Here is a 27,924-nt window from a genome sequence, read left to right as displayed (position 1 = left end):
GGCTGTAGCCATGCTCCCCCTGCCCCTTTTCCAGCCATGCAGCGGCCCCAGCCATAGAGCTACCATGAAGCAACCTACCTCAGGAACCTTTTCTGTGTCAAAGCCATGGCCTTCTGGGGCTAGCCCTGGCCCACAACGGGTCATCTCATATGCCCCTGAGGTGGCACGAGCCGAGGGATGGTGAACAGCAGGTACAGGTGGCCTGGAGTGCCTTCTTTCAGTGACACAATCAGTTATTCAGGTTTTAAAAGAAAAGGAGCTAAATTTCATAGAAAAAGTTGATAGTTTTTATTTCACTGCTGCTCCATTCTTTCTACCAACATAAATCACATAAAAACATAAATTGGACTTGGTGATCTTGAAGGTCTTTTCCAACCTGAGGGTACTATGATTCTGCCCAGTGAGTACAGAAGCCCTTTTTGCTCTTTTATGATAATGCAGCCTGAGTCACTTAATCTTTTCTTCTTTGGTTTGGGAGTTTCTTGATGAATTTTGCTCACTAGGGCTCCCAGTCTTGCTCTACTCATACTGTTTGTTTTGTCTGGCCTTGTGCGGAGTAGATAACTGACACCGTAGTTAAAATGCCATCAAGTTTGTGCTCTTTACCAGTAGTTAACGTGAAGAATGAGATTCAGAGTGGAGTAACACTGGATTTAGTACTCAACCAGTCTCGACATTAATTTGCTTTTTACTGTTATTATTTTTATCCAGACAGTTGCCACAGATAAACTAAAAGGCATCTCACAATATCTAAACAACAAAAGATAACCAGAGCACTGGAAGATATTATCACAATAAAATCCAGTTTAAAATATTTTCATTCTCATTTGTGAATTCCTGATAAACTGAGAATAAATTCCTGCAGATTATGATTTCTCCTTATTTTATTAATTTATATGCCATTTTAACTATGAATGAGTCTTTAGGAAACCACAGGGACACAATCTTTGCCCTAAAGAGATTGTAGCTGAAATTAGACACAACATATACCAATGGCTTCAATAAACAAAGCAGGATTACACCAAACAAAAATGATTTATATTGTGTATAATTGTATACATTATATGCTTGTAATAATGCTATTATTTGGAAAAGACCTGTTTATCACCCCTCAACATGGTGATTATTAACAAAGCTCTGGAATGAAGTCATCATTAGTGTTTGCTGCTTTAAACCAGAAAACCTTACACACTACTAAGTAATTATTCCTTTCATAAGGGCAATTATAATGGAGAGCTGGATTTGAGTCTTTAGTGATGTATTCGACTTTGTTGGCCTCCAGGGATCTTCACTCCATTTTTAGCCTCTTCCTCTATGCTACTGATGTCAAGTTTACCTTCCATGTTTTACCACAGGATGAAGGTAGGGCCTCTTGGAGGCTCCAACAGGACTTCCATGCTTTCTTTACCCTTCATTGTGAGTACACAGTAAATAAAATCATAGAATCAGAGGATGATTTGGGTTGGAAATGTCTTAAGTATCATGGTTCCGCTGTGATGCTAGGGTTTGTTTGTGATGTGCCTGCATGCTGTATATGGTGTGTGGAAGAAATGGGCTTTGCAAACCTGGGAAGAGATTCTGGAATGATGTGATGGCCCAGTGTTTTAAGGGATGAAACTGAACTTGTCTTTCCATGTGTGTCTGTGGCAGATGCTATGCTAGTTTCAGGGTTCAAGGGCAGGATTGGCACCCACTGCATCATGCTGCACAGGGCCCCATCCGGCCTGGCCTTCAACACCTCCAAGGATGTGGCATCCGCAGCCTCACTGAATTTTAAGTAAAGGAGTGCCTTACTCCATGCACAGAGAGCTCTTTTTCTAGTATTTAGTTTGAGGTATCCACATCATTTTGTTTCTGGGAACAAGCCCTAACTGTGCACTACGTCATTTTTTGAGTGTTCCTCAAGCAGAACAGGTGACCATACTCATGTAAGTACTGAATATACTTAAATCCTCAGGTTCTATTTGGACATTTGAATAACTTGTAACTTCGGATGTTTAACTGAGGTTTGGTCAGTTTCCAGATCTCATCCAGTCCTCAGATCAGAGGAGCAGCTGACGCATCAGAGGTCAGAGCAACGTGGACTGGGTGGGGGGCATCGGGCTGGAAACCTCCCCTCCTGCTCAGCCCCTTCTGCAGGAGAGGCTCTTCTATCCCCCAGTAAATCGCTCAGATACAACAAAGGGTTAGTGTGTCCCACAGGCTTTTTGTGTGGCTAATTAGTCAATATTTATACAGCTCTGTGAAAATGCTTTAGAAGTGCCAATTATGAATTATAATTATCTTGCAAAGATGATTGGGAGTCCACATTGACATGTTGAGTCAGGCCATGGGAATAAACCTTTCAAATAAAGTCTCTTATTTAAATGCCTTACCTATTCCTTATCTCCTGCTTGCGTTTTTTTTTAAAGGATGATGAGAAGCATTAGTTTACCCTCAGGAAAGATCAGGTCTGACTGTTTTTAATAATGAGTTATGTACTTAGTCACAGTAGGTAAATTTACAAACTGAGCAGGACACATTCAGAGATCGATTCTGTCTGTTCAGCAGATGGTTTTACACCATAGGCATCAGGACAAGCCTGCTGAGACTTTAAAACAAACACTTGTAAGTAACATTGCCATAAGCCTGTTAATATAGTGGCAATTCCTATTTTAAAGTCTGCAGAGCTACTACTTTATTTATATCCTATCTATTTACTGAAGTATAATAGATTTACTCTGAAAAGATAGTAAAGCTCAGCAGACTTATGCTGAAGGCTGACATTTAAGTTTCAGCTGACTTTCGCAAGGTAGTAACTAGTGCTTAGCACTAGCCACAGGGAATCTGGATGTATTTTCATAGCAGCACACCAGTAATAAAGGCAAAAGGAGATCAGCCTAAACAAAGAAATCCATGGTGTGACTTAAAATTGTTGAAATTCCAGGAAATTCTGTTGCAGCAAGAGTATTTTTGTATTTTTTCTAAAGTCTCAGTATTTTCTTGTACATATGTTGCTTTTTTCTGATCTCGCTAACTGGATAATAAAAGGCTTTATTATTTATTTTACTTTGATACAACTTAATAAGGCAAATAATTGCTTCTATTGCAGTTTTCGTATTTTAGCATTTAGAAACATGCATATGCTAACAGTGCATTAACTAAAAAGAAACGTAGAGTTGCAGGTAATTCCGCAGAGGGGGCCACATTCTGCTTTCAGTTGCTGTATGACAGCAGTTGAGAACAGAATGGGGCCAGAAGTTCCCTGCGTACCTATCTCTTTACACTAAGATAAAATTTTAATGGGGAAAACGTACAGGGAAATGAATATTTTGTTTAAAAAGGCTCGTAAAGGGAGAAGAAGAACGGGTTTTTGAATCAGAGTCTTTAGACAGTTTGTTAATTTTATGCTTACGTGTGCCTTCTGGAGCTGCATGGGGATGTTTAACACGATGTTGGTATGAGCACACACACTGAAGCTCCGCAGAAGGGTGTTAAATATTCATACGATGGCCGGATTCATGTGGTTTTATCTGCTTCTCCTTTTCTCTACCCGTAGTCCTAAGCACCATCAGATAATTAAACATTATAGGATCTGTGGTACTGAGTCTTTCGGAAAATCTGGTCATTCACTGTCTGTCATGCCAACTGGAAAGGAATGGATGTTCTGGCATTGTTCTGCTTGCAGAAAATAGGTTTTTTGATACTGGCCCAAAATGTTTCATCCCTACATAAATCCTTGAGGCTTTCTAGTAAGTATTTAGTGGTAATAGCATTCAGCCCTTGCATAGGAAATGATTTTAGAGAAAGATTTGTGTGGCACTTTTGCATGCCATTACTGGTTTGGGATTCAACTGCACATTAAGAGTCTTGGATTTCGAGAAGTACCTGCAGGCATCCGCCAGCCCCACTACAGTCATTGGAGATGAAGACCTCCATCAACTGATCTCAAATTGTTTTTTGGGAAGCATGAGCCTGTAGGTCTCGTGCCCTGTCTGCCAGCCAGGTCTGGATGCTGTGGGTGTCCTGAGGAGCTCACAGTCACACCTGATGTTTCTGTGGTCAGTGCCGCAGGTCAGTGCTGACAGCAGAGGCTGTGGGGCATTTGAGGTCACCCCAAGGTGGATCTCTGGGGGCAGGTTTCATCTGCCTAAAGACCTAAAGACAGGGCCCTGGGAACCCTTTTTAGTGCCATAGGTTGTGTCAGCTGGCCTCCAGCTGCTGTGCCAGCAGGGCACAGATCTCCTGTCCATCCCCACTGATGTCTCTGCCAAGCCTGTTCACAGAGTTGCCTCAGGAAATCTGCTGTCCCTGAGGCTCCATCGCTGGGCAGCACCAGCGTGCCGAGATAAATCGGTGTCCTGAAGTGGCTCACAGGGCTGTCTTTCCCAGACAGTCGTGGGCACTGCGTGGTAACTGGCTTGCTTCCTCCTCCCATCGGACAGACCTTTGAATTTTTAGTTTTCATTTTGCCTTTTCCTTGCCTTCGCTTCACCAGCCTTTGCCAGCAGTGCTGTCTTTGCCTGTTAGCATTTGTGTACCAGCTGCTGTGCTTTTTCTTTCTTTTTTTTTTTTTTGGCAGTTTCCATGCAGATTTTTCTGCATGGCCTCTTGCTTTTTTCATGCTTGCTTTTTTCCCAAAACATTTCTGGTGCACATCAGCATTTTATCTGTTTGAATGCACTGGGGAATGATAGGAGCCATGATTTATTTGGGTCATAGCGTGCCCGTGTGTAACAATTCCAAAATGGGGGATTTTTCTAAGAATAAAGACTCCCTCACTAGTCTGGATTCTCATTCTTGCCCACTTAAAATCTATTAGCTCCCTTCTGCTATTTTTAGGCTTGTGAAACTGGGATAAAGTGTGTGATGAGTCTTTCTCTTGTTTTTGCTTTCTTCCAACCAAATGTAGGCTTGCATTTCTCCTGTTGGTTGAATAACCCGTTGAAACAGGAAGGCATGTAGTTCATCAGCTGCTCCAAACTAAGGTCTCCAGTCATGTCTTACTTGTCACCTGAAAACTCATTGTCTGAAGGGATAACACAGCTGTTTTTCTGAAGGTAGCATCACGTAGATGCTGCATCTAAGAAAATACAGAGCTGGATGACCTCTGCTCTGCAGGCAGTTACCCAGCTGGTAAGCATAGTCAAGAAAGTCTTTCAGCAGAAGCAAAAATCAACTTACTTTGCTGCCATCAAATTAACCTGTAAGTGTTTCAGTTTTCAGTAACTAGCAGTCACCTCTTGATTTGTGAATGCTTTCTTTAGGAAGCAATCATTCTTTAGTTTTTCATCTGCAGAATCTGATTACTTTGCAATAAAACTGTCTCCCTGAGCAATGGAAAAGAATGAAAAAAGGTTTGTTCATCATTAGTGTTAGGTTATCCCTTAAAATGAGCCACGTTCAGGACGGTGTTACATCAGGCCTGAGCGTGGCAAATGCTTCAGAGCATAAAGATAAAGCAGATGAAATGCTGCTAGGTGAAGGAAAATCAGACCTGAACAGAGTACTGTGAAAGTGATGTAGTGGTGCATTGTGAAAGATAACTAGCTGCTGAAACTGGGGAGTCAATTCTAGTAGTCTATGGTCTTGAGCTGACTTCTTATTATCACATGTATATTTGTGTCTTGTGTGTTACTTAGAATCATAGAATCATAGAATTAGCTAGGTTGGAAAAGACCTACAAGATCATCCAGTCCAACCATCCACGTGGATACTTGATACTTGATGCTATTTGTCACATTTTAGGCAAGCTGTCCTATTATTTCTTCCCAGTCTTCTCTTTCTGAGAGAGTGTTATCATATATTTCTTGTCATCTGCCCTTTTTGTTTCTGATATGCCTTGCCTTTTCCCACCACTCGAGTATCCGAATGCGAATGGGCCACAAGCAAAGTGATCAGTGGACACTGGTATCAGTACTGGTCATTCTGTAAGGTCTTCATGCAAGTATGTTTGATTGATCTATTAATATAGAAAAATATTTGGGGAGGAGGGGTGTAAGAACAAACACGGTGAGAAATATTCAGCTCGTTGTGCGGTAGCTGTGCTCTGCTGGAAGTAAGCACCGAGCCCTCCAGGTGGGCGGAGGATGGGTGGCGGCTGATGGAGCGGTGCTGAGGTTGGATGGAGCTGCCGCAGCAGCAGCTGGGCCTGCAGGTGGGAGGAGGAGAGAGGCACTGTGGGCAGAGGAGGGCTGGGTGGGTGAATTTACCAGAGGGAGGCACGATGGTGAAGGTGGAGCCTTCCTGGTCATGTCAGAGCGGAAGCAGTGGCTGTTAGGTGGTTTGTGTCCTTGTGGTGGTCACATCTGCACAGCCAGCAGGCTCTGTAAATAGGAGGTGGTTACGGCTGACCAGCTGCGCACAGCTTTCGAGCTTGCTGTCTGCTTTCCCCCTCGTATATCACCAGTGTAAGACTACTCTTCTTACCAGCTCTGTTTTGACTTTCTTCCCTCTCTCTGGAGAACAGTTACCCTGCATCTGATCTCAGTTTTCATCAAATTCCCATCTTATTCTTTGCCTTCAAAGGCTTAACAAGATGGATTTCTGTGGGGAAAGAAGTAATGTCTGGGTCAGCACAAAACCAAAAAATTGAGAAAGAAAAGGCAGACCGGTTATTGATTGTGGGAAGCGATTTGATGCTCCACATGTCTTGCCTACCAGCAATTGCTGTCTGTCATAACGCTTTGGCAGTTCTTCACTCAGAGCAGTAGTAAAACTTTCTCCAGCAGGGGTGTTGTATTTATCTCTGCAGTGGCGCACGTCATAGGTCTGCCCGCTAAGGTTGTGCTAATGATAGCAGCAGGGCAAAGCATGGAGGCAGGGGAAGTCTCACAGCATCAATACTTACACTGCAGAAAAATTGATTCCGACGGGCAGCAAAATGAGCAAACTGGAGCAAAGGGAAAAAAAGATAGATTTTTTTTTAGTCAGTTGATTGTGAATGAACAAATTCAAGTTTACAACCTAAAGGCCCAATTCTGTCTTCCCTCTTCTGCTTTGAAGCAAAGAGGTGTTTTTTCATTAGGCATTGTGATTATTCTTGTCGAGGAAATGCTCTGTTTATTTCAAAGTGCAAAGTGATAGTTAGTATAGGACATTCAGACTACGGATTTTCCTTGCAATGATACGAGAAGGTATTTCATCATGAAGCCTGTTTCCCTTCACAGGTGTTTTCCTACCAGGGCTCTTCAGCATAGATATCTCCATCAGATATCCAGAAGACGGGAGAAAGAGCCCAGGAATGTGACAGGCAACTGGCTTTGCTGGATATATACATGCAATATTCATACATAGCTCTGTGGAAAGTTTCTTCTCCACAGCGCACAAACCAAACATCTCAATTAAACCTCGAAGGAGAAGACCTGTTTTTCATTAGCTGTGAAGACGTTCAGAATTGCATTAGTTGCAGTTCATTAGATCTTATAATCATATTTGCTGTGGAGGAGGGAGTGAGGGGTTTGGGTGTGCATGGAGGGATCCCTGCTCATAGATCATTCCCACAGGACCACAGATTAGCTTTTACTGCCTCAGTCCATTGAGATCAAGCCTGAAGCTTTACGTTTCCCACTTCACAGCAGGAACACAGCAGATAAAATGCCAGGAAGCCTTTATGGGGGCAGGAAGGAGTTTGACTGGTGTTGTCTTGTTACCTCCCCAGCGTGGAGGTGATGCCTCAGGATACACGGGAATGCCACAGGCAGTTTGTCTTTTGTGTGCCCCATCTCTTTCCCCAGTCACCACTTCCAGTTGGAGCAGCAGAATGACATCATTGTGCTATTCTTGGAGAGAAATTGCAATTAAATGGAAGAGCAGCAGGAGGCCATGGAAGATACGATCTGTGAATGCTGCTCGTACCATGCAGGTGCTCAGTCATGGGTTTCCATTTGGATGTGTCAGCCAAGAAAGTAAACTCAAACGAGTGTGTCTGAAAACAGGAATTCAACTTGCTATCTGTGGTACGTCACAGAGCATTAGTCTCTTCTGCTCCTGTTCATAGATATCTTCTAATTCTAGCTGTCAAAGAGCTTGTGATCTGGTCTGTAAGAGGACACTCGGTCTGATCAGTACTGAAGGTACCCTCTCTCTGCAAGCAGAAGTTAGTCTCTGTCAACTGCACGGAGTGTATAGGCAATCAATTTAGATTATTTTCTCATGATGGAAGCTAAGTAAGGGACCAGCTCCCATCAGGGACCACCAAGCTGTGTTTCCAGCTTCAGGGAGCTCCTCTCAGTTCTCTCTTCTCCCAAAGGTCTCTTCAACAGCTACTGAAGCCTTCTCTGTCTTGGATTTTTTTCATGAGAAATTATTTATATAGAGATTCTCTAATGTGCTGCGTTGTCCTTAGCTAAAACATAAACGCTTCAGGATCTGTAGTGATGCAGAAGGCCTCGCATATGTGCGTATGTGATTTTTTTTTAAAGATGGCATTTTTAATGAAACACAAATGCTAAGTTGAAAAAATTGCTTCACTGAATGGAGTGACTAACAAGAAATTTGAGCCTAAAGGAAATCTTCAGATTTATAAAATGCATGACAGTGTGAACACTAAGCTAAATCACTGACTGCTTCATCTCTTCTTGCGGACATTACAGGGCTCAATTCTCACTAATTCCTTTTTCTTTGAGATTATTTAATCTCAAATATAACAAGTCATTCTGATGTAATTTGTCCTTTACCTCCAAGGACCATTCCTTGTCTTCTCTCCTTTCATCTTCTATATCTATAAACTACATGCCAGTGTTGGCACTCAGTAATCTGGTTTTACTAGTTTTTAAATTCTTTCACTTTGTTTTTTCGGAACTGGAATGATTTTGATGTGCTTCATTTTAGAGGGACCTCAGTTAAGATGCATTAAGAGGCTGCAATATCCAGACACTTTGATACATGGCATTTTTAAATTTCTCAACTAAGGTAATCTCAGCATATGCACTTAAGCGTTGCCATTGTGAAAGTTAAGTATCTAGTCAGTAGAAGTCATCTGGTGCTCTCCTGTGATGAGTACAGAGGTGAGACCTCTCAGCTGGGATCCTTTGGATAGTATCTGTGTGAGTAGCAGCCTATTTTTAAAGATACAAATGTACAGAAGTTCTTCTGTAGTCTTCTCTAGCACCATTTCACCGCAGACAATCAGAACATTGTGTTTTGCTGCTGCATATTTTGCAAGCTTCTGTGTCTTTGAAAGTTCGGGGTCTTTTGGAAGTTGGAGGTAGCCTCTGGAAAAGTACTGTCTAGCCATTGTGTTTTGTGGGCCCGATTCAGACATCAACTTGAAAATGAGTGAGATTGCCATGGATTGTAGAGGTCTTTTAGGTCAGATCGCAGAGGCAGTCTCTATGTGTGTGGCTGCTTTCTGGGTTAGGGGGGAATTTCTCTATTTCCATGATTATTACCCGAGTTTGCTCGAACCGCTTTATGTAGAATGTTATTGCAGTGCAAAAGCTAAAAGGGGACTTGGCATGGTAGAATTATAACCAGCAAAGTGTAGTTATAAACAGGCTGTGTTTAGTATGAAATGGCATCCAGTTCCAGGAAAAGCACAGCTATCAGGAATATTAGTGTCAGAGCTGGAAAACACTTCACAAAGACAGCTTTCATTTCTATATGCTATAAAGTATGCAGTAATCGTGGTCTAATTACCTCACTGCAGCCAGAAAGCAATATGGGATATTGTGGGGGTGTGGGAAAGAGAATAATAGGCTACAATTAAGCTGTAATCTTTGGCATGGTCACTCATCAGATAAAGCTTTTCAGCTGTAGCATTCAAGACAGTCATTACTTGGCTGCCGAAGCCTGGGGAAAATATGTGGTGGAGTTCCTGCGAGCTGTTTCACAGAGGCTTCATTATCAGTTTATCCGCTGGCAGACGCCCAGGCCGCGCCGATGCTCTGTGCTGGGAAGCTCTGTCCTCAGCGCTGCCCCGGCCCCTGCCCGTACTGGGGTTCTCGCATCAGTGACACGAGGTGACATGGTCACCCACCCTGGCGTGAATCTGTGAGCTCTGAGCTGCTGGTTTAAAAAGGGTTTTCTTAGGACATGATTTCTAGCGCAAGATGCCTTCAGTGGAGATGTGTGAGTGTCTGGCTTGTACACAGAAAGACCTTGTGGATGTGGCAAAATAAACGTGCTAGCTGCAGGACAGGTTGGGTGCATAATTGTGCACATTTATTAACCCCTGGATGTGGGCTGTGGTTTCCTGGGACATAATCATGTTAACATGCAATTATGCTCTCCCTGTTTCGGAAATCCAGTTTTACAGTCTGCTGGAAAACCTTGTGGGGGACAGCTCTTATTTTCTAAAATCCTCCACTGCTTTAACAGAGAAGATTCTAATTCCTTGAAGCAAGCTCTTGAATTCACAGACTTAATTGTTCATGTAACCGCCCTGATTTTTCCCACTTTCCAAAATGTCTTTCTGAGTATGCCTACAGTGCAGGGTTATGTACAGTTAGGAGCTCTGGAACATAGGGAGGGTTGAGAAATGGGAGCTGCAGAGGAGACGGGAGCTGTAAGGGAGTGTGTAGAAGGAAAGCCAGGCAGAGAGAATCGAGGAAGCACAGCATGATGCTGTTTGTGTGCACCGTAGTATAGCTTTCTGATGCAGAAGTGCAAGTGGCAGAAGTGAGATTTTATGATGATCTATGCTTGGATGCTGTGGAATTGGGAGGAAAGTATACAGAAAGAATGTGTACGCAAAGATGGCTCTGAGTTTGCAAATTGCTTAAATTCTATTAGGAGTAGAGAATAAACCGTAGAAGCAGAAGTCAGTTCAACTTTGAAAATGTGGGCCTTGCGGTGACAGGGTCTGACAAGGCAAGATTGAGTTACATGGAGCAGGAGTATGAGTTGCAGTGTGCATCAGCATTTACAAAGGGAAAGGCCTTTTCTAATTTTTTCTTAATCATAGAATCCTTTGAGTTGGAAGGGACCCTTAGAGGTCATCTAGTCCAACTCCCCTGCAATGAACAGGGACACCTACAGCTCAGTCAGGTGTCCAGAGCCCCGTCCAGCCTAATCTTGAATGTCTCCAAGGATGGGGCATCCACCACCTCTCTGGGCAACCTGTTCCAGTGCCTCGCTACCTTAATAGCACAGGTAGATGGTTTCAGAGAGACTTGGCTTCTCTACAGGGAGTCTTAAGATTTAAAAGTAGTTAAAAGTGACCAGTAAATTGGGACTGCTCAGTTTTGTGTTAGGTCTGTTTTTTCATGATAGAGCACACACAGATCCTTTGATAAGCTAGCTGTGATTTCTGTAAAAGTAGGTATGGGCAGCGGGGATTAGATCAGGACCTCATCAGTCTGCTGTTTCACAGAGAAGAAATGTGAGCTGTTTGAAGGCTTACGGCACACACAACCTCAGCAAGGCTTGTCTGACAGCCTACAGCAGCGTACTCCATGTCAGTAATTCCTTCCAGCATTGAGCTTTCATGACCAGCCCATAATTATCTGCACAGCTGGTCTGCTGTAGCAGTTCTTGACTGCTTGCAGTAAGACGTGTCTTTTTGTCTTCAGCTGTTCCCGTTACATGGGTGCTGCTGAGCCAACTAGCAACTGCACTAGAGCAGTGTTAATCTGTCAAGGGAAAGGATTTGTCCTGATTTTGTGCACACCAGTCCCAAAGTGAAGTGCAGTAGACAAACACGGATAAAGGTGATCTTGGTCTTTGTGTTTGCGTAGTTCAGTGCTGGCTCCACATACAATCATCTAGAAGCTGGAACACAGCAAGACACAGGCAGAAAAATTAACACCATCTAGCCTTACAGCTTTCCTGCAGTGCATTTGGAGAAGGCTCACAGCCTTCATTCTGGTGTCACAGCACTGTAAGGAGAGGTTCTGCCAGCTGGACCTTAGCACAGACAGCAGTCCTGTCACATGTTGTCTCCAGTAGCATTTAATAGTGTGCAATTACTCTTAGGTACCCAGCACCAACTTAAAACCAGGATGATGTTTTTGTGTGCTTATTGCTATCTTAGCATTGTCACATATAACAGAGGGGATAGCCTCAGGCAGCAAACAGAAGTGGGAACTGAGGAGAGGAATGGGAGCTGGAAACTGATGAGAGGAGCTGGGCCGGGTGGAAAGCTGGGCACGTCCTGTGGTGAGGGAGTACCGAAAGGAGAGGAGGAGTTTTAGAACAAGGGATCGAGGTCAAAAGGACCCACTTTCATCAGATTCTTGATCTGAGATAAAAACAATCTGCTTTAAACACATTAGGGCAGCCAGAGGCATACTTTTGGCTGCAGTCAAGTGGCTCTTTCCCAAGCACAGCTTATGAGCTATTTCAGGCCAGGGACCACTCCTGGTGGACAGTTGGGATGCAAACATCGTTTTATGGAGAAGTTTAACCTAGACTGTGCCATGCCAGTTGGCTCTAGTAGAATCATAGAATCGTAGAATGAGCTAGGTTGGAAAAGACCTACAAGATCACCTAGTCCAACCATCCACCCACCACCACCAACCCCACTAAACTATGTCTCCCAACGCTATATCTAAACGTTTCTTGAACACCTCCAGGGACGGTGACTCCACCACCTCCCTGGGCAGCCCGTTCCAGCGTCTGACCACTCTTTCAGAGAAGTAGTATTTCCTAATGTCCAGCCTAAATCTCCCCTGGTGCAACTTGAAGCCATTCCCCCTCGTCCTGTCACTAGTACAAGACAATTATCCCAGCTATGTTAAATTTATTGCTGTGGACCTAACCTTGAACACAACTCCCACTGGAGGTGTTGGAAATGGAAGTAGTGGGCTGGTAGGAGACCTTGCAGCCTGAGAAGGAAGCTCAGCACAGCTCCTGCTCTGAAAGTTTACAACAGAGAGCTGTGATCCCAGTGTCCATCTTGTCCTCTTGCATTTGGGTTCTCACATCTGAAGCCGTTCAGTTGTTGGAACAATTTCTTCCTTTGCCTAGTATATATCTACAATTCATTATTAAAACCAAAAGAGCAGAACCTCCTGGGTCACTGGGTCCTGTGTGCACAGGACCTTCCCAGGCCATTCGATCCCAGGCTTGAAAGAAATTCAGGCATTGGTCTGAGCTTTCGCAGCACGCCCTCACTATTCAAAATCCTCACTCCATGCACTCCCCAAAATTGCAGCCTCCTCACATTCTTTTGTATGTCTCACTCTCAAAACTACTTTACCCCAGGTGCATTTTTTTATTCTCAGTTTGCCAACAAATAAATGCGTTTGCATTGTAGCCTTCTGTCCCCACCAAATCATACTGAAATGCCTAAGCTGCACCTTAACCTTGCAGCACCTGTAAGGAAAAATAACACATTATTCAGGGAAAGCACGGGTCATGTAGCAAAATGCCTGTCCTTCTGAAACCACACAAATAATTGTGCATTTAAGTGCAATTTTGAGGAAATGGCTATGGGTGTTATTTGTCGTCCAGGTTCCACTAATTACAAATATTGATACCTAAAAAAAAAGAGCAAGTTCCAACAAGGAGGAGAAATTCTATTCAGTGTAGTGTAAGAATTAGTTTTCTGAAAAAACACAACTAGTGGTTTTGAAGTGTGAACACACACCACTGCTGCCTTTTTGCCCTAGATGAAGCAAGTGTCCTCATCCAGGTATCCCAGGTCTGTATTTGTTACTCTGTTTTAGAGTTCTGTGTCACTGATAACTTGTGTGGAGATTTCTGAGCGAAGGTCTCCTTGCCTTTCTTTGGAAAGAGTGCGACTAAAGAAGTCTTCATCTTCAAAGGTCTCCACATACTAAAAAAAATAAGCTCAGCTGCCCGTTACTCTGACCCAGTGATTCTTCCACGAGTTTAAGCCATTCCAGTCTGGCAGTGTTTCAGAGGTGGCAGCAGGGCATTTTGTCAAGCCTGGTGATGACACACTGTGTGGGCTCCATTCTTGGCAGCAGGGTTTGTGTTCACCTTTGCAGCACCAACACGTGAGCACTGCCTTGAGGACAGCAGCCACACATACCTTTCCCCTAACAGAAAGCTTCACCAGAGGGCAGCACGGTATAGCTTTTTATTGTAAAAGCATTAGTTAACCATTTCAGGTGTCTAAGGTCTTCGATGTTAACTGTTTGTTGTTCCGTGGTCATGATTGCACGTACATTTCTCGTTAAAGTTATTCTCTGAGGTGACTCAAAATCCATCACATTAGCCATACATTAACCTTGTTGCTGCTCTGCATTTAAAGCACAACTGTTGTGCAACTTCTAGGTCCTCTTGCACTGATGCCAGACTCCTGCAGGAGCCAGAAGTCACTGGGGCGCACCTTGCCTGCTGAGCTTCTGTTGTGTAGAGCTTCCTTCTTTGTCAAGCTCTTCCAGCTTACTGATCTGTTCTGCTTACACAAATAACTGCTGTCTCCAGCAGTTGCCTCTCCTGGTTCAAGTGCCACAGCACTTGATTATTTCTGACTTCTTTCTCTCAATTTACAGTCGAAGCTTTGGTATCTGCATTCTTGGCCTTTCACTGCGGAACAAGTACAGTTTCTGTCCTCGGTCATTTACTTTCCTTCATTTGGCTTCTGCCTGGTGGAATTTCTCATTTCTGGCTTGTTTCTTGCTCTTCTTGGCTCTCTTTCTGATCTCACTGCTTTTTAAGCGAGGTCAGGCAACGTGGGAGGACTGCAGAGATGCTGTTTGCCATTGTAGGGAGAAAAATTACGCGGCCAAAACTTAACTAGAATTGAAGCTTGCCAGTACTGTGGGGGACGACAGAAAGGGCTTTTTAAAATATGTCAACAGCAAGAGGAGGATCTGAGGAAGCACTCATCTGTTGCTTGCTGAGGATGGTCACCTTCTTCTCCTCTGTCTTGAACACTGATGATGGGCTCTGGTACATCCACAGATACGCTAGGAAAGTGATTGCAGTAACAGTAAACTCCAAGCCAGCCTCAAACTTGTGCAGGATTTTCTGCTCCACCTGGATGCATAGAAGTCTATGGGGCCCAATGGAATTCATTCCAGGGTACTCAAAACAGCTGGCTGACTTCATTGGGCGACCTCTCTCAATTGTTTTTCAGCAGTCTTGGGAAGCTGGAGAGACCCAGTCAACTGGAAGCTGGAAAATGCTGTCCCAGTTTTCAAGAAGGGCAAGAAAGAAGACCCCAGTAATTACAGGCCTGTCAGTCTCATTTTGATGCCTGGCAAGAATATGGAGAAAATTATTTTGGGAGTTACTGAAAAACTTTTGAAAGACAGTGTAGTCATTGGTCATATCCGGTGTGGGTTCACGAGGGGAAAGTCCTGTTTGATTAACTTAGTCTCCTTTTATGACAAAGCTAGCCGTCTAGTTGACCAAGAGAAGCCAGTTGATTTAATCTTGTTGGGTTTCAGAAAAGCTTCCAATTCTGTTTCTTCCGGCTTCCTTCTGAACAAATTGTCCAGCATAAAGCTAGACAAAAACATAATGCAGTGGGAGAACAGCTGGATGATGAGTTGGGCTTGAAGGGTTATAGTAAATGGAATTACATCAGGTTGTCGACCAGTCACTGGTGGGCCTCCTGACTAAATCTGATTCCTCATCTCTGAAGGTCTCATCACTTTGCAGTCAGTGATGTGACTATATCTCAGTGTGCACGTAACCTTAGTTTTGCTGTAGAAGAGAGATAAGGTAGGGCTGTATCAGAATTACATCTGCAATATGCATCATTTTTAGAGTGGTTTTCCATTGTTTTTAAAGGTTTACTTTTTCCTTCTCTAACAAAATAACCACAGAAAGATTGCTCAGTGTGGCAGCAAAATCCACTGTAGGAACTGGTCCAAAGCAGTCATCGTCACTGAGGTCTGTTCTGCAGTGGCTATTGGGTATTGGTGCTCAAGACTACCAGTAAAACATGTTCCGCACTTTGATGACATGTGTGATGCCTACTGTTCCCCGTCCTTTGTATTGTCAGCATTGGCATAGGCCAACAATGTATTACATTAAGAATATGTACTAATGTTTATAATACACCGAATAACCAAACTTATGTATCATAAATACTGCTAACCTGGAATGCTTATCAAGGCACTTCTGCGCTGTAGCAAAAGTTCTGTTTATTCAAGTTCTTAAAAACCTGTGTCTGCTTTTCTCTTTAGTTGTTATCTTGGATTTCCACTTAGGTGGTGAAAAAGCAAAAAAAGAATTCAGTATTACTACTTTTCAGACCAGTGGTTAAGAAAACAAGTATTTCACATAGAAATAGGTTAGCAGATTAGAGCCGATCTGCTGCAAGAAAGATTTATGTGGTATTCCTTTTAAAGCCTTATGTAACTTACTTGTCATTGTATTTTAAACACTGAATCCCTTGCAGACAGGAGATAGGGATAGGAGGTGAAGTCCTGCTGCAACCCTTATCTTGTTAACTGTGCAGTAGTTGTTTTTTGAAAGCTCACTTTTCAATGAAATTAACAAATATCATTGCAAAATAGACTACTCTGTGCCTTGAAGTGGATTTATAAACTTTCTTCCTCAAAGTACAGAGATATTGTGCTACATTTTATTCATGTTGAGATTGTAGATACGTAACAGGCTGCATTAATATTTGACAAGGTTTGTTCTATGTCACCATCAGAAATGTAGCTGAAGATAATCTTTGGCTGGCTGTCTTGCACTCAAAACTGTTTTTTTCTAAGATCTCCATCTGAAAATCTCTCCTTCCAGACTTGGAGTTGTCAGATTCATTATCTTCAACATCTATGTTAACCTTCAAAATTGTTTCTCTTTCTGCAGACAGAGAAGCTGCATTCAGCACAGATGCCAGCCTTCTCCAAGAAGTAGGCTCTTCATCCCCAGTGACACCAGCTCCTGCTAGTATCATGGGACCAGACAGTGGCTTCCTCAGCAGTGGTCGGGTCCACGTCATCTTGTGGGGAAGCTTGGCAGCTGTAACAACACTCTTATTCCTCACCTTCCTCATCTTCCTCTGCTCCAGCTGCAACAGGTATGACTCAGGAGCTTAGGAAGCAGTGACATATCTCAAGTCAAATAATTGCATGGACTGAAATAGCTGCACTGGTAATTAATTAGTGAGAAATACTGAGAACTTAAGTGCAGAAGTACCTAATTATCACACTGTAGTAAGTTAATGCAAAGTAGTCACTCGCATTTTTGGAGAGCTATGTTAATTCACACTACCCTGCCTTTTCCATGATGCGCCCACAGGTATGTCTGTGGGTTGGCTTCCGATAGCTTTTTACCCTCAGGGTAATTTATTTGGGAGCTCATGCCTGACAGTACATTTGTTTTCAGAGCAAACCTGAATTTGAACAGTTCTTACTGTTTTCTGCTGCAGAAGAACAACAATCTAGGAATGTATTTTTAGTGTGAAGGGAGTAATGCTGTAGCACTTGCTAGGTGCTTTATTGTACCCCAGGGAGGCTGGCTACAGTAATGTGCTGGGAAGGGGAGCAGTGGCAGCACCAGCCCTGTTCTATCTGCACTGTCTGTCCTGTGCCTCACTGATTGATTCCCTTGACGTATCTTGACTTTCTGCATTCTTCTGGGTATCAGCTCACACACATTTTTTAAGTCAATGCTTAAGTCAAAACTTCGATAGGATGAGAGATAATGGCCTTAAGTTGAGCCAAAGGAGGTTCAGGTTGGATGTTAGGAAAAATCTCTTCTCAGAGGGAGTGGTGATACACGGGAATGGTCTGCCCAGGGAAGTGGTGGAGTCACCATCCCTGGAGGTGTTCAAGAGACACGTGGATGTGGCACTGAGGGACGTGGTTAGTGGGCATGGTGGGGATGTGTTGACGGTTGGACTTGGTGATCTCAGAGGTCCTTTCCAACCTGTATGATTCTGTGATTCTGTGATACTTCCATCTATTCTATATTGTTTCTTTACACCAACAGCGGTATTAAGTGCTGCTTTACATCTAGCTGGAGAAATGCAAGATGTCTCCTAGTGAAATAAAAGCAGAAAGGTTTTGCCTTTTATGCTGAAAAAGTGCAAATGTGTCAAAACTTCTTTGTAAACCAGGAGGTAGAGCTGATCTGGGCAGGCAAAACGGAGAGGAGGGCTGCATGGCTTGGTGTGACCTGGAAGGATAAGCCAGACAGCAAAACTTGTCTCCTGCCCAGATCCAGCAGACCTCAGGGTTTTGCAGGACAAGAGCATTATGTTAGCGCTAGTCCCTGCCGAGGAAAAGTCAGCAGCCACCATCAGCCCCTCTGTCTTGCTGGGAGTTGCCCTCTTCTCAGGGATCTCTCCTCTCTCCAACACACAAATGTACAGCTCTCTCTTCCTAACTCATCATTTGGACTTCTGGACTTGCCAGGTTTTCTGAGAGAACAGGCAGTTTTGCAGAGAAATCTGGAAGTAAAAGTTCCCATAACCTGTTATCAGTTGAGAAAATGAGGCGAACTGAACAGAACAGACAAAGTGTAGGTGAAAAGGAAAGGAAGGTCATTTCTATGTATTTCTGCTTTGCTTTGGCCATTCCTGGAGACCAGTGGGTTGAACGCTGAGTTCAGCCTCTCTGAAGGGTTGGATCCTGCAGGGTTCTGTCCTGTCGTAGAAGACAGCTGCCTGGAGGCTGAGTATACTCTTCAGGAAGCTGTACAACTACAGAAAAATCCTATTCTGGCATAACATATGTCCACAATGTTAGGCTCTGTTTTACAGGAGGATTTCTCTAATGCTCACACTGCTAAACACAGTTGTGGTCATCACCAGAAGCTGCTTGACACCCTAAAAACCCTAGTTGGAATATGTAATTTTGTGTGATTCATAAGAAATGCTTAGGTCCTACTGTAAGCTGTTAAATGACATTTCAGTATCTTCCTGTTCATCACAGTTGCCTGTGATACTTGTGTAAAAAAAATAGAAATATATGTTTTTTTATTTAAAAGTATGAAACCTGTTTTAAAAGCCTTAAAACATAACAAACATTGCAGTTAGTTAGATACCATATTTTGCCTTTTAACACTCCAAACCTTGAAACATCTCTAGAGAGATGTTTTTAAAACTAAATCAAACCACTGAGTGTGTCCTTGCAGGTACCAAGATTTGTTGTCAGAAACTATCTGGCAATGCTCTTTAATAAATGATTGTGTTGCAGGTCTACACACAGTATCTTTTATTGCAGGTCATTCTGTAGGACAGGTTGTTTATGCATAAATGCAATTATGTAAAATTTCTTCCTAGCTTGCTTTTCAAAAATTATTGAGGACATGGAAAACTAAACAAAATCTTCTCATTCTAAAATGTCGGAGTCAGAAAACTTCCAAAGAACTTTTAAAACACTTCAACAATAGTCTGTATGGTCTGGGCACGGGTGCAGACTTAGTTGCTCTGTTTTCTCATTTCACAGTCAGGTAGAATTTTAACAGTTGCTAATGTGGGAAGTATAGCACATTATAGACTTAAAAAGTATCACAGATTTCATGTCATCAGTATTTTCCCACCTTTTTACTTGCCTTTTCACCCAGGAGAGGGGGAATTATTATTTCAAGCCTGTGGTTTATTACAGTATTTCAAAATAACAGCCTATAAGAAAGAAGGGAACAGACTCTTTAGCAGGGTCTGTTGTGATAGGGCAAGGGGAAATGGTTTCAAGCTAGAAGAGGGAAGATTTAGACTGGATGTAAGGAAGTAGCTTTTTACAGTGAGGGTAGTTTGGCAATGGAACATGTTGCCCAGAGAGGCAGTGGGTGCCCCATCCCTGAAGACATTCAAGGTCAGACTGGACAGGGCTCTGAGCACCTGATCTAGCTGTAGGTGTTACTGTTCGTTGCAGGGGAGCTGGACCAGCTGACCTTTAAAGGACCGTTCAGACTCACACAATTCTATGATTCTGTTTCCAAAATGATAGAAACTGGAAACTCAGTCCAGATTTTGCGTGCTGCAAAGAACCCCTTGAAGCAGAACTTATCTAGATCTGAAGTTCAAAGCCTCTGCTACTACGTAATTTGTAGACTTTCTTGAACTGCTCATGCTTATTAATTGTAACTGGCATTCTGAATAGAAATAGGATGAATTCTTCTTCTACTTCTTTAGAAGATAGACACGTTTTACTCATGCAGTTGTAGGAACCTCACAGTTCATCCATCATTAAAACACATACATCATAACTAAATTGATGATAATAATATTTTCATTACCATCAGTAATCTTTAGTGTGATCTTACATTAAACAAGAAGAAAGGTTGTGTGTGTTCACTGTACCTCCTCAGGATATGTTCACCACCAACCACCCTATCTTCCTTATGACCTTGAAGACATACCTGTCCCTGTAATCATCTTTTGTTATTCAATTTGTAATAATGTTGTGAATCAGCAGCTGTGTTCAGCTCCCTGCAGCTGTGTAAAAGCTATTAATGATTGGCTTTTGAAGATTAGTGTAATCTATAGTAACATTTTGTACTTCTTCACTAAGGGAAAAGAAGTCCAAACATCAGAATGGAGATCATGAAAATCTGATGAGTGTGGTAAGTGTTTGTTTCTGGCAGCTTGTGTCTTCCTTGGGGTTGGTTTGCATCAGGCTCCTTGCAAAATACTGCAGGTTGGAAAGCAGGTCAGGAGTTTGGAGGCTGTTAAGCATGGGAAATTCAGAAGTTTCAGAACAGTAAAAGGAGGACAACTTCAGCCTATCTCAATAATTTGCATTTTTTGTTGTCGCTCCAGATCTCCTGCTTTCCTTTCGCTCAGGTTGCAGTGCAAGTGCGATTTACTCATTTGTCAGCCACTGTCTTCTCGCTGGTTTAAGTGGTGGTAATTTCTATTAACACGGAGTTTGGAAGGGAGATCACCTTGGGCATACTTGTGTCGGTTTGTTTCAACATCTGTAAACACATAAATGACTCTTGGAGAATAGTGTGCATGATCTGACCTTCCTGGCAATAAAACATGCAAGACATCACTCCTGAGATGAGAATGAAATTCGTTATGCATCTGTTCTTGGAAACAAGTGTTTTGCCCGCGCGTTGATACAACCCACCTGCTTTGTGTTGCAGCCTTCCGAGAAGGAGGTGTTCAGCCACTCCATCACCAGCTCCGCCACAGAGCCGCCGCCCAGCAGCGAGCAGAACGGCGCGCTCAGCAATGGCGACGGTGAGCAGCGCCGCCCTGGTGGGCAGGATGGCCACCAAGTGCAGAGCCCGCGCTTAGAGTTCCCAAGTCAGCCGTGCTCCAAAACTGTTGTAACTTGTAATCATGTCTTAGGTTTGCAGCTATCAGCTCGGTTCCCATCTCAGCCAGATATGGAGCTGGGATGTGACCAGAGGTGCGGCTGAACCTTGGAGCTTTAGAAGTGCTCCTTATGTCTGTGCAAGAATTTCAGGTCCTCTTCCAGGGTCTGCAGCTTTGGGTCATAGACCCATGCTGTATGAGGCTGTCACTTGCATTTTTGTGTTTTAGGAAACAAATGCAGTTCCTTTTTTTCTTATTCTTTGTTTTGCTGAACACTCAAAAAGATTCACGCTCATTGGAAGTCACGTATCACTGGAAAACACTTGGCTCAGCTGTGCCTAAAAATAAATGTGCTCTTGGTTCAGCGCTGCTGAGAGCCACTGGCTCACTGCAGCACCGGGGCCGTGTCCCTTGCTTGCAGCTCACTGTGAAGCTGGAGGGTAAGCTGTTAAATCTTTAACCCCCTGAGACAAATAACCAAGGGAGTTTCTAAACATTGCCATCGCATTTCATTGCAGTTCCCATACACTGACTGGTTGCTCGGTTTCCATCTCCCAGTGACTTTGCGTGCGGAGCAAAGCCCCGTGCAGGGAAGCATTCCTGCCTGCCAGCAGTCACCACGCATTCAGCTGTCAGAAGCTGCCACTAAGAGGCGTGCTGTCTGCTGTCAGGCAGATTCGAGACTGTTTGATAATACTCAACTTACGATGTGCGTAGCAGCCTTTTTCACGTAACAGGAACCAGTTTGCTTTATTTTTTTATTTATGCTCTATATATCCTTCTTGTTGATGGTCCTTTTGCTGTTTCTGCCTTTTGAGCAGGGGAAGAACTATGACAGCAGCACCATCAAACACATTATATTTTCATTTGCCCAACCTGCCAGCATTATGTTGGTGACTGCTTATCTACACCAAACCTTCTACAGAATGCTGATATCCCCAAGGGCCAGAAGGGAAAAGCACGCTCCAGTTTCTCCAGGCTGGTTCCTGCTGTTCCTCAGGAAGCCTGCAGGGAGCATGGGGAGTGTACAGGACACCCTGCATGTGTCTTACTCCTCCCCAGGTGCGTGCAAGAGGCAGGTGAATGGAGAAGGATGTTTTCCTTTTCTTCTCACATTTCGCATTCATGTAGCAATTACTCACACCTTAAGTTCTTTCCTGGGTTCTGTTGTCAGATTACAACTGCCAGGGAAGCTGGCTGTGTGAGTCTGCATGCCCAGAGCACAAGATAAAGAAACATATTTGTCAACCACCAAATCAATGGCACTGATTGCTTCGGCAACACTTGGTGTCATAATGTCAAACACTCTAAAGGAAATGGAAGAACAGGTAGATTTTTCCAAGAGAATGACATAGGAACTGTACTGTAAAGCTATTCAGATGTGATTTTTGAAAGAAATAGTGTCACAGAAAGTAACATACCCTGTACTATCTGAAATGTGTTCATGTGTGTATGTATATGTATACATCCCTGAATGCAGGGAAGTGTCTTATGTGAGCACTGTGAGATGAGAAGTCCCGTAAATTTCAGTCCTCAGTGCCCTATTTGTGACAGAGATGTGTGGCCCATTTCTGTGACTTAAACACATTCTACCAACACTACTTTCTGAAGTCTAATCTTCTCTTTTGTGCATATGGCTGGCTCGTTAGTAGGTTGTCAACCTACATTCTGTGCTGCAAGACTAGGAGAAGTATGGCTCAGCCTTCTGATAAAGAGCTCTCGATGTTGTGACCTGTGAGGCTGACTTCAGCAAGGTTGGGTGATGTGTGGGTCAGATGAGAATTTGGCTAGCATGTTAAGCAAGGTGAGGCTGGGCAGGGAGAAAGCAGAAGAAAAGCTTTTTTTTTTTTTTTTTTTGATCGCAAAGATAAGGAAGTGAGAAGAGAAAAATCTCTTCAAGATATTTTAAATGCAATTGGTTTGAGGCCTTCTGCCAGTGTTCCCCATCTGAGACTACTCAGCAGTCTGTAAGCATTCCATATAACCAAGTATGAGCCAGCTGAACATACCTGTGCCTACCCACCCATCCCGTTCTTACTGTGAACACTGCTATGTAAGATGATGTGGGGGTGCACAGAGCATTCAAGTTGTTGTCAGAATAATGATTTAATAGCAGAGTGCAGAAGTCTCCGTAAATGAAAACTTTTGATAAACTGAAAGCTCAGTGACTACAAGACATTTTCAGGCATTACTATCACTTCTCCTTTTTAATGAGATAAAACTGAAGTAATGTAGAGAGTACCAAACCACATTTGCCTTTCTTAGTCATGCAGTTGTTTTAAACACTTCTTTTATCATTTTCTGTAGTGCTCTCAGAGGACAGTACAACTGCCTGTATCCAGCCTTACGAAGAAGTACAAACATCTATCTCTGATCTGCTAGAACAAGATAGTCTCGGAAAATCCTTAAAATGTCACCAGAGCCGGGAACTACCCAGTATTCCCCCTAACAATACCATGGAGACCATGATCTCAGCTAGAAATGCCGAAAATGATCAAGGTCTTGGAATGGAAGGGCCTTATGAAGTCTTGAAAGACAGCTCCTCTCAAGAGAACATAGTTGAAGACTGCTTGTATGAAACTGTGAAGGAAATCAAAGATGTTGGTGCAGCAGCCAACATGGAAGGAAGCTGCAACAGAAAGTCAGCAGCTTCAGTGATCGTTAATGAAGGTCAGGATCATACTCCTGAGTGCAGAATTGAATCAGCAGAATATGCATCTGTTGACCGAAATAAAAAAAGTCGCCAAAGTGCTAATTCAGAAAGTCCTCTCGACAACACACCAGATGTAGAGGATGAGCTTCCCCCTCCGGTACCCATGAAACTTCTTGATGAAAATGAGAATGTGCAAGAGAACGAAGTGGAAGAAGGAGAAGAGACAGAAGGAGCAAGTAAGCCAGAGAAGGTAAATATTACTTGACCATGTCCAACTGCTAGATAATAGCTAGAGAACATACAGGGCAGGGGAATATTTTTTTAAATACCAAAATACACTAAGAAATAGAAAAACACTCAAAGTGATGCAAGACTAAAATAGAAAATAGGAAAATGCACAGCACAGCTTCTGCATTAAAGGCATGTGTTCATTTTATTGGAGCCTGTATGTAGGATCCTTGCAGTATACTTTTCATAAAGCTTTTCCCAAATATTATCTAGAAATTACATAGAAAGCCTCTGCTTCATTATTTAATGGTATTATATTTGTGGGCGCTATTACAGTAGATATCCAGCGCCTTCGTTAACAGCTGTATGCTGTTCAGACTGTCAGCCTTGTTTTTTTCTAGTATAAGCTAAATCTACAAAAAGGAGAGTGAGGTATTTTTGGTAGATGCTGTAGCTTTAGATGTGCCTGTTTTGTTGGGCCACATCAGCCTTGCTGTGTGACCACTGTGCATCTACTCAGTGCCACTCATCTGGTCTCCCTCTGTATGAAATGATAGGTACAGAAAAAGGAGGAGAGATTGCAGTTGTAGGCTTTTAAAATGTAAAATCTGCTTTTGGTCTTGTAGCTGCTATTCAGCAATTCCTATGTACGAAGGATCACAGGACAGAAGTACTAAATTAAATATCTCCATGAAGTCAGACATAAAAGCTGCAGAAACTCTGTCAACCTATAGATTTTGTACTTGTCAGGTTCTGATTGTCACACATAAACAGAGCAAGGAATTTTTACCTGGACAATCACAGCCAAAAGTTATGTTCTCTCAGCAGTTCATTCTTGCTCCCAGCCTTAATGGTGGATTCTCTGAAAAAGGGAGTGACGATATTTTCAGTGATCTTAGCAGTTTTCGTTTTTCACCAGAATCAATTCAAAGGATCCTTCTGCATAATCACACAGAGTTGTCACAAATTGTTGAGTTTGCATTTTTCAGAACTGGTTTAGAAAATTTGTAGCTGTGAAAAAAAAAAGTGATTTTAACAGGTTAATATAGTTTCAGAGTCTGATATTGATGAACCTTTCCAAAAATCCTTAAGATTTGATGTGATATTTTAATGGAAATATTTACCTGAAAAATGATAGGAGAGCTGAGGTGTTGTTACTTGCTTCTGGTTGTCCGTGTGTTTGATGTGCTTCATTAATCCAGGCAGAGGGCAGAAAAATGCCTGTAAAATACATGTTATAATGTCCCCTCCCTGGAAGCATTGAAGGCCAGGCTGGATGGGGCTGTGAGCAACCTGGTCTAGAGGGAGGTGTCCCTGCCTATAGCAGGGGGTTAAAACTAGGTGATCTTGAAGGTCCCTTCCAACTCAAACCATTCCATGATTCTGTGATCCTGTGTTTAACCGTATAATGTATAGAGCCCAAGAGAGTCAATGTGAATACAGAGAAGACTCAAGATTTGAAAACTGTTCCTCCAGACTCTTCAGTGTACATTCTTACAAATAACAAGCTCATTAAGTAGTAAATTAAAACGGGTCCAGAGGAGGGCGACTAAGATGATCAGAGGGCTGGAGCATTTCTCCTTTGAAGAAAGGCTGAGGGAACTGGGCTTGTTTAGCTTGGAGAAGAGAAGGCTCCAGGGAGACCTCACTGTGGCCTTCCAGTACTTGAAGGGAGCGTATAAACAGAAGGGGGAACGATTGTTTACAAGGGCGGATAGTGATAGGACAAGGGGGAATGGTTTTAAACTGAGACAGGGGAGATTTAGGTTAGATATCAGGAGGAAGTTTTTCCCCCAGAGGGTGGTGACGCACTGGAACAGGTTGCCCAAGGAGGTTGTGGATGCCCCATCCCTGGAGGTATTCAAGGCCAGGCTGGATGTGGCTCTGGGCAGCCTGGTCTAGTGGTTGGCGACCCTGCACTCAGCAGGGGGGTTGAAACTCGATGATCTTTGACGTCCTTTTCAACCCAGACCCTTCTATAAGTTAAGATGGTGTGTTGCTCATAATCCACCAACACTCAGCTCTGCAAAATTCAGGCAGCATGTCATTTCTAATTAATTTTTTAGAGAAACAGCACCCAGAACCATTGATGTTTTCCTTACCAGGTGTGAAAAGTTTCCAGAAAATCATTGTATTTCCCCATCAGTGATACAAAGGAACCGCATTTGCTGCTTGGGAGCTCCCAGCACACCGTGTATACAATGTCAGTGTCTGCAATGACTGGGAATTGATTAAAATGGTTCAGGTTTTGAAGGATTAATCAAGAGATGGCACATGCAGTTCCCTAAGTGCCAGAAAAAAGGTGTTTGTCTAATTAAAATTTATTCAGAGCTAATGTCATCCTGAGTTAAGCCTTGGCAGCATCAGCTCATTGGCGAGCCCTCTGCTAGGTGCATGCATTATGCATCGAGGCGTGCGCCTGTCCTGTCCTTGAGAGCTACAGCTGCAGCAGAGTTGGAAATGGTAATTGATTGAATATATAAATGTCATTATTGTTGGCATTGTACATGGAGGTGGGTGCGGGAGTGTTTTTCTGTTGTGGTGATGATAATTTTTCCCTCTCTTCTGTTTCTTCAAGCAATGCACTGCAATGCCTGTGTTTTCTGATGTGTCAACCATGAACAAGATGTTTATGGAAATAAGTTTTATGTTTGTAATTACTTTAGTTAGACGGACTCCATAGGTGTCTCTTTGTTATGGTTGGACTAGATCGTGGGCATCCAACTTTTTGGCTTGCCTGGGCTGCATTGTGTGAAGAGGAATTATCTTGGGCCATATATATATAGGTTGCTCTGAAAGTAATGCCTCCTGTTTATTTCCTTGGAAACTACAACAGCTACAAAGAGCACAGTAACACTGTTTGATAGATCAAATTCTCATCTACAAAACTATTTTTCCACATAGTCACCACTGTTAGCTGTGGATTTTCACCGGTGATGAACAAGAGCATGCATGCTGTGCTTGTAAAAATAGCAGAGGTGATGCACTGTCACTGTCACCACCATTGAAACGCACCACTCACCGCCTCACTGTGCTCACATCCACTGTTTGGTCTCCATAAACATTCAGCAAGCATCAGTGAATGTCACTGGGTGCAATTTTTTCTGCGTGGAGGTATTCATTGCCACACCTTTGTTTAATCCGTACTTCCATGTCAGACATTATTGTGTCTGGGTGCCCCTCTGCTGCCATCTGTCACACAGCAACAACATGTGATGGAATATTGGTGGGAAGGTTCAACATCTGCTGCCATATCATCAACATCTGCCTCTGACATTGTGGGCCAACATAATAACATAGGAGGCATTACTTTTGCACCAGCCCTCACAAAGTATATAATATAGTTAATGTATATAGAGTAACAAAACTCATTTTAATTGTCAATGCTTTTTATTAAAATATATCAAAATAGAGCAACAAAAACATTGAACTAGTGGGATATGTGACGTCATTTTTGTGAAACTGATGTATCAGTGTCCGGTTTGATGGCAGTGGCTGCAGTTCTTCCTGAGTTCTCAAGGGGTTCATCAGAGATTTGTGATGAAATTTTACTCTTCCTGTGCTTCATCCTTGAAAAGAGCTGTTCAGAAATGTATGTACTGCAAAAAAGCGATGACATGAAGCAGGCGCGACTGTGAAGGGAGGGATATTTCTCTCTGGTGAGAGAGGTCTTAGAAAAGTCTGGTAAAGAGACATGATTAAGTTTTTGATTGCAACTCTATACATTCCATTTGCCTTGGTTCCAGCCCAGATAGGGCTAACAGCACTCTGATGCTTGGTTGGCGCTGAGGGGCCAGGCCAGGGTAGAGCTGCTGCCATAATGGCACAGGGGAGGAGGCGGCTGCACTGCAAGTTGGGCCGGGCTGCGTGCAGCCTGTGGGTTGGACATGCCTGGCCTAGATGATCTTAGTGGTCTTTTCCAGCCTTAATGATTCTATGATTTGATTATTCTTGCTTCCTCCCATTAGGGAGAGAGCTC

The 27,924-nt window shown here is 43.1% G+C and overlaps 1 protein-coding gene across 8 annotated transcripts in view; it reads left to right on the top strand.

Moving 5' to 3' along the window:
- The window catches only part of PAG1 (phosphoprotein membrane anchor with glycosphingolipid microdomains 1), a 105,198-nt gene that overhangs the window by 70,138 nt on the left and 7,136 nt on the right, over positions 1-27,924 (top strand). For 7 of the 8 annotated variants that reach the window (XM_021386609.1, XM_021386615.1, XM_021386610.1 and 4 more), the window contains 4 exons: positions 16,663-16,873; positions 20,313-20,364; positions 20,890-20,986; positions 23,372-23,967. In XM_021386609.1, the coding sequence (XP_021242284.1) occupies positions 16,749-16,873; positions 20,313-20,364; positions 20,890-20,986; positions 23,372-23,967 (870 nt within the window). In that variant the 5' untranslated portion in view covers positions 16,663-16,748. Of the gene's footprint in view, positions 1-16,662; positions 16,874-20,312; positions 20,365-20,889; positions 20,987-21,404; positions 22,127-23,371; positions 23,968-27,924 lie in introns of those variants that run through there. The other variant, XM_021386608.1, reaches the window with a different exon arrangement.

This window comes from Numida meleagris, chromosome 2 (assembly GCF_002078875.1).
Source record: "Numida meleagris isolate 19003 breed g44 Domestic line chromosome 2, NumMel1.0, whole genome shotgun sequence".
Classification (NCBI taxonomy): Eukaryota; Metazoa; Chordata; class Aves; order Galliformes; family Numididae; genus Numida; species Numida meleagris.
This window is presented reverse-complemented; position numbering and strand designations above follow the sequence as displayed.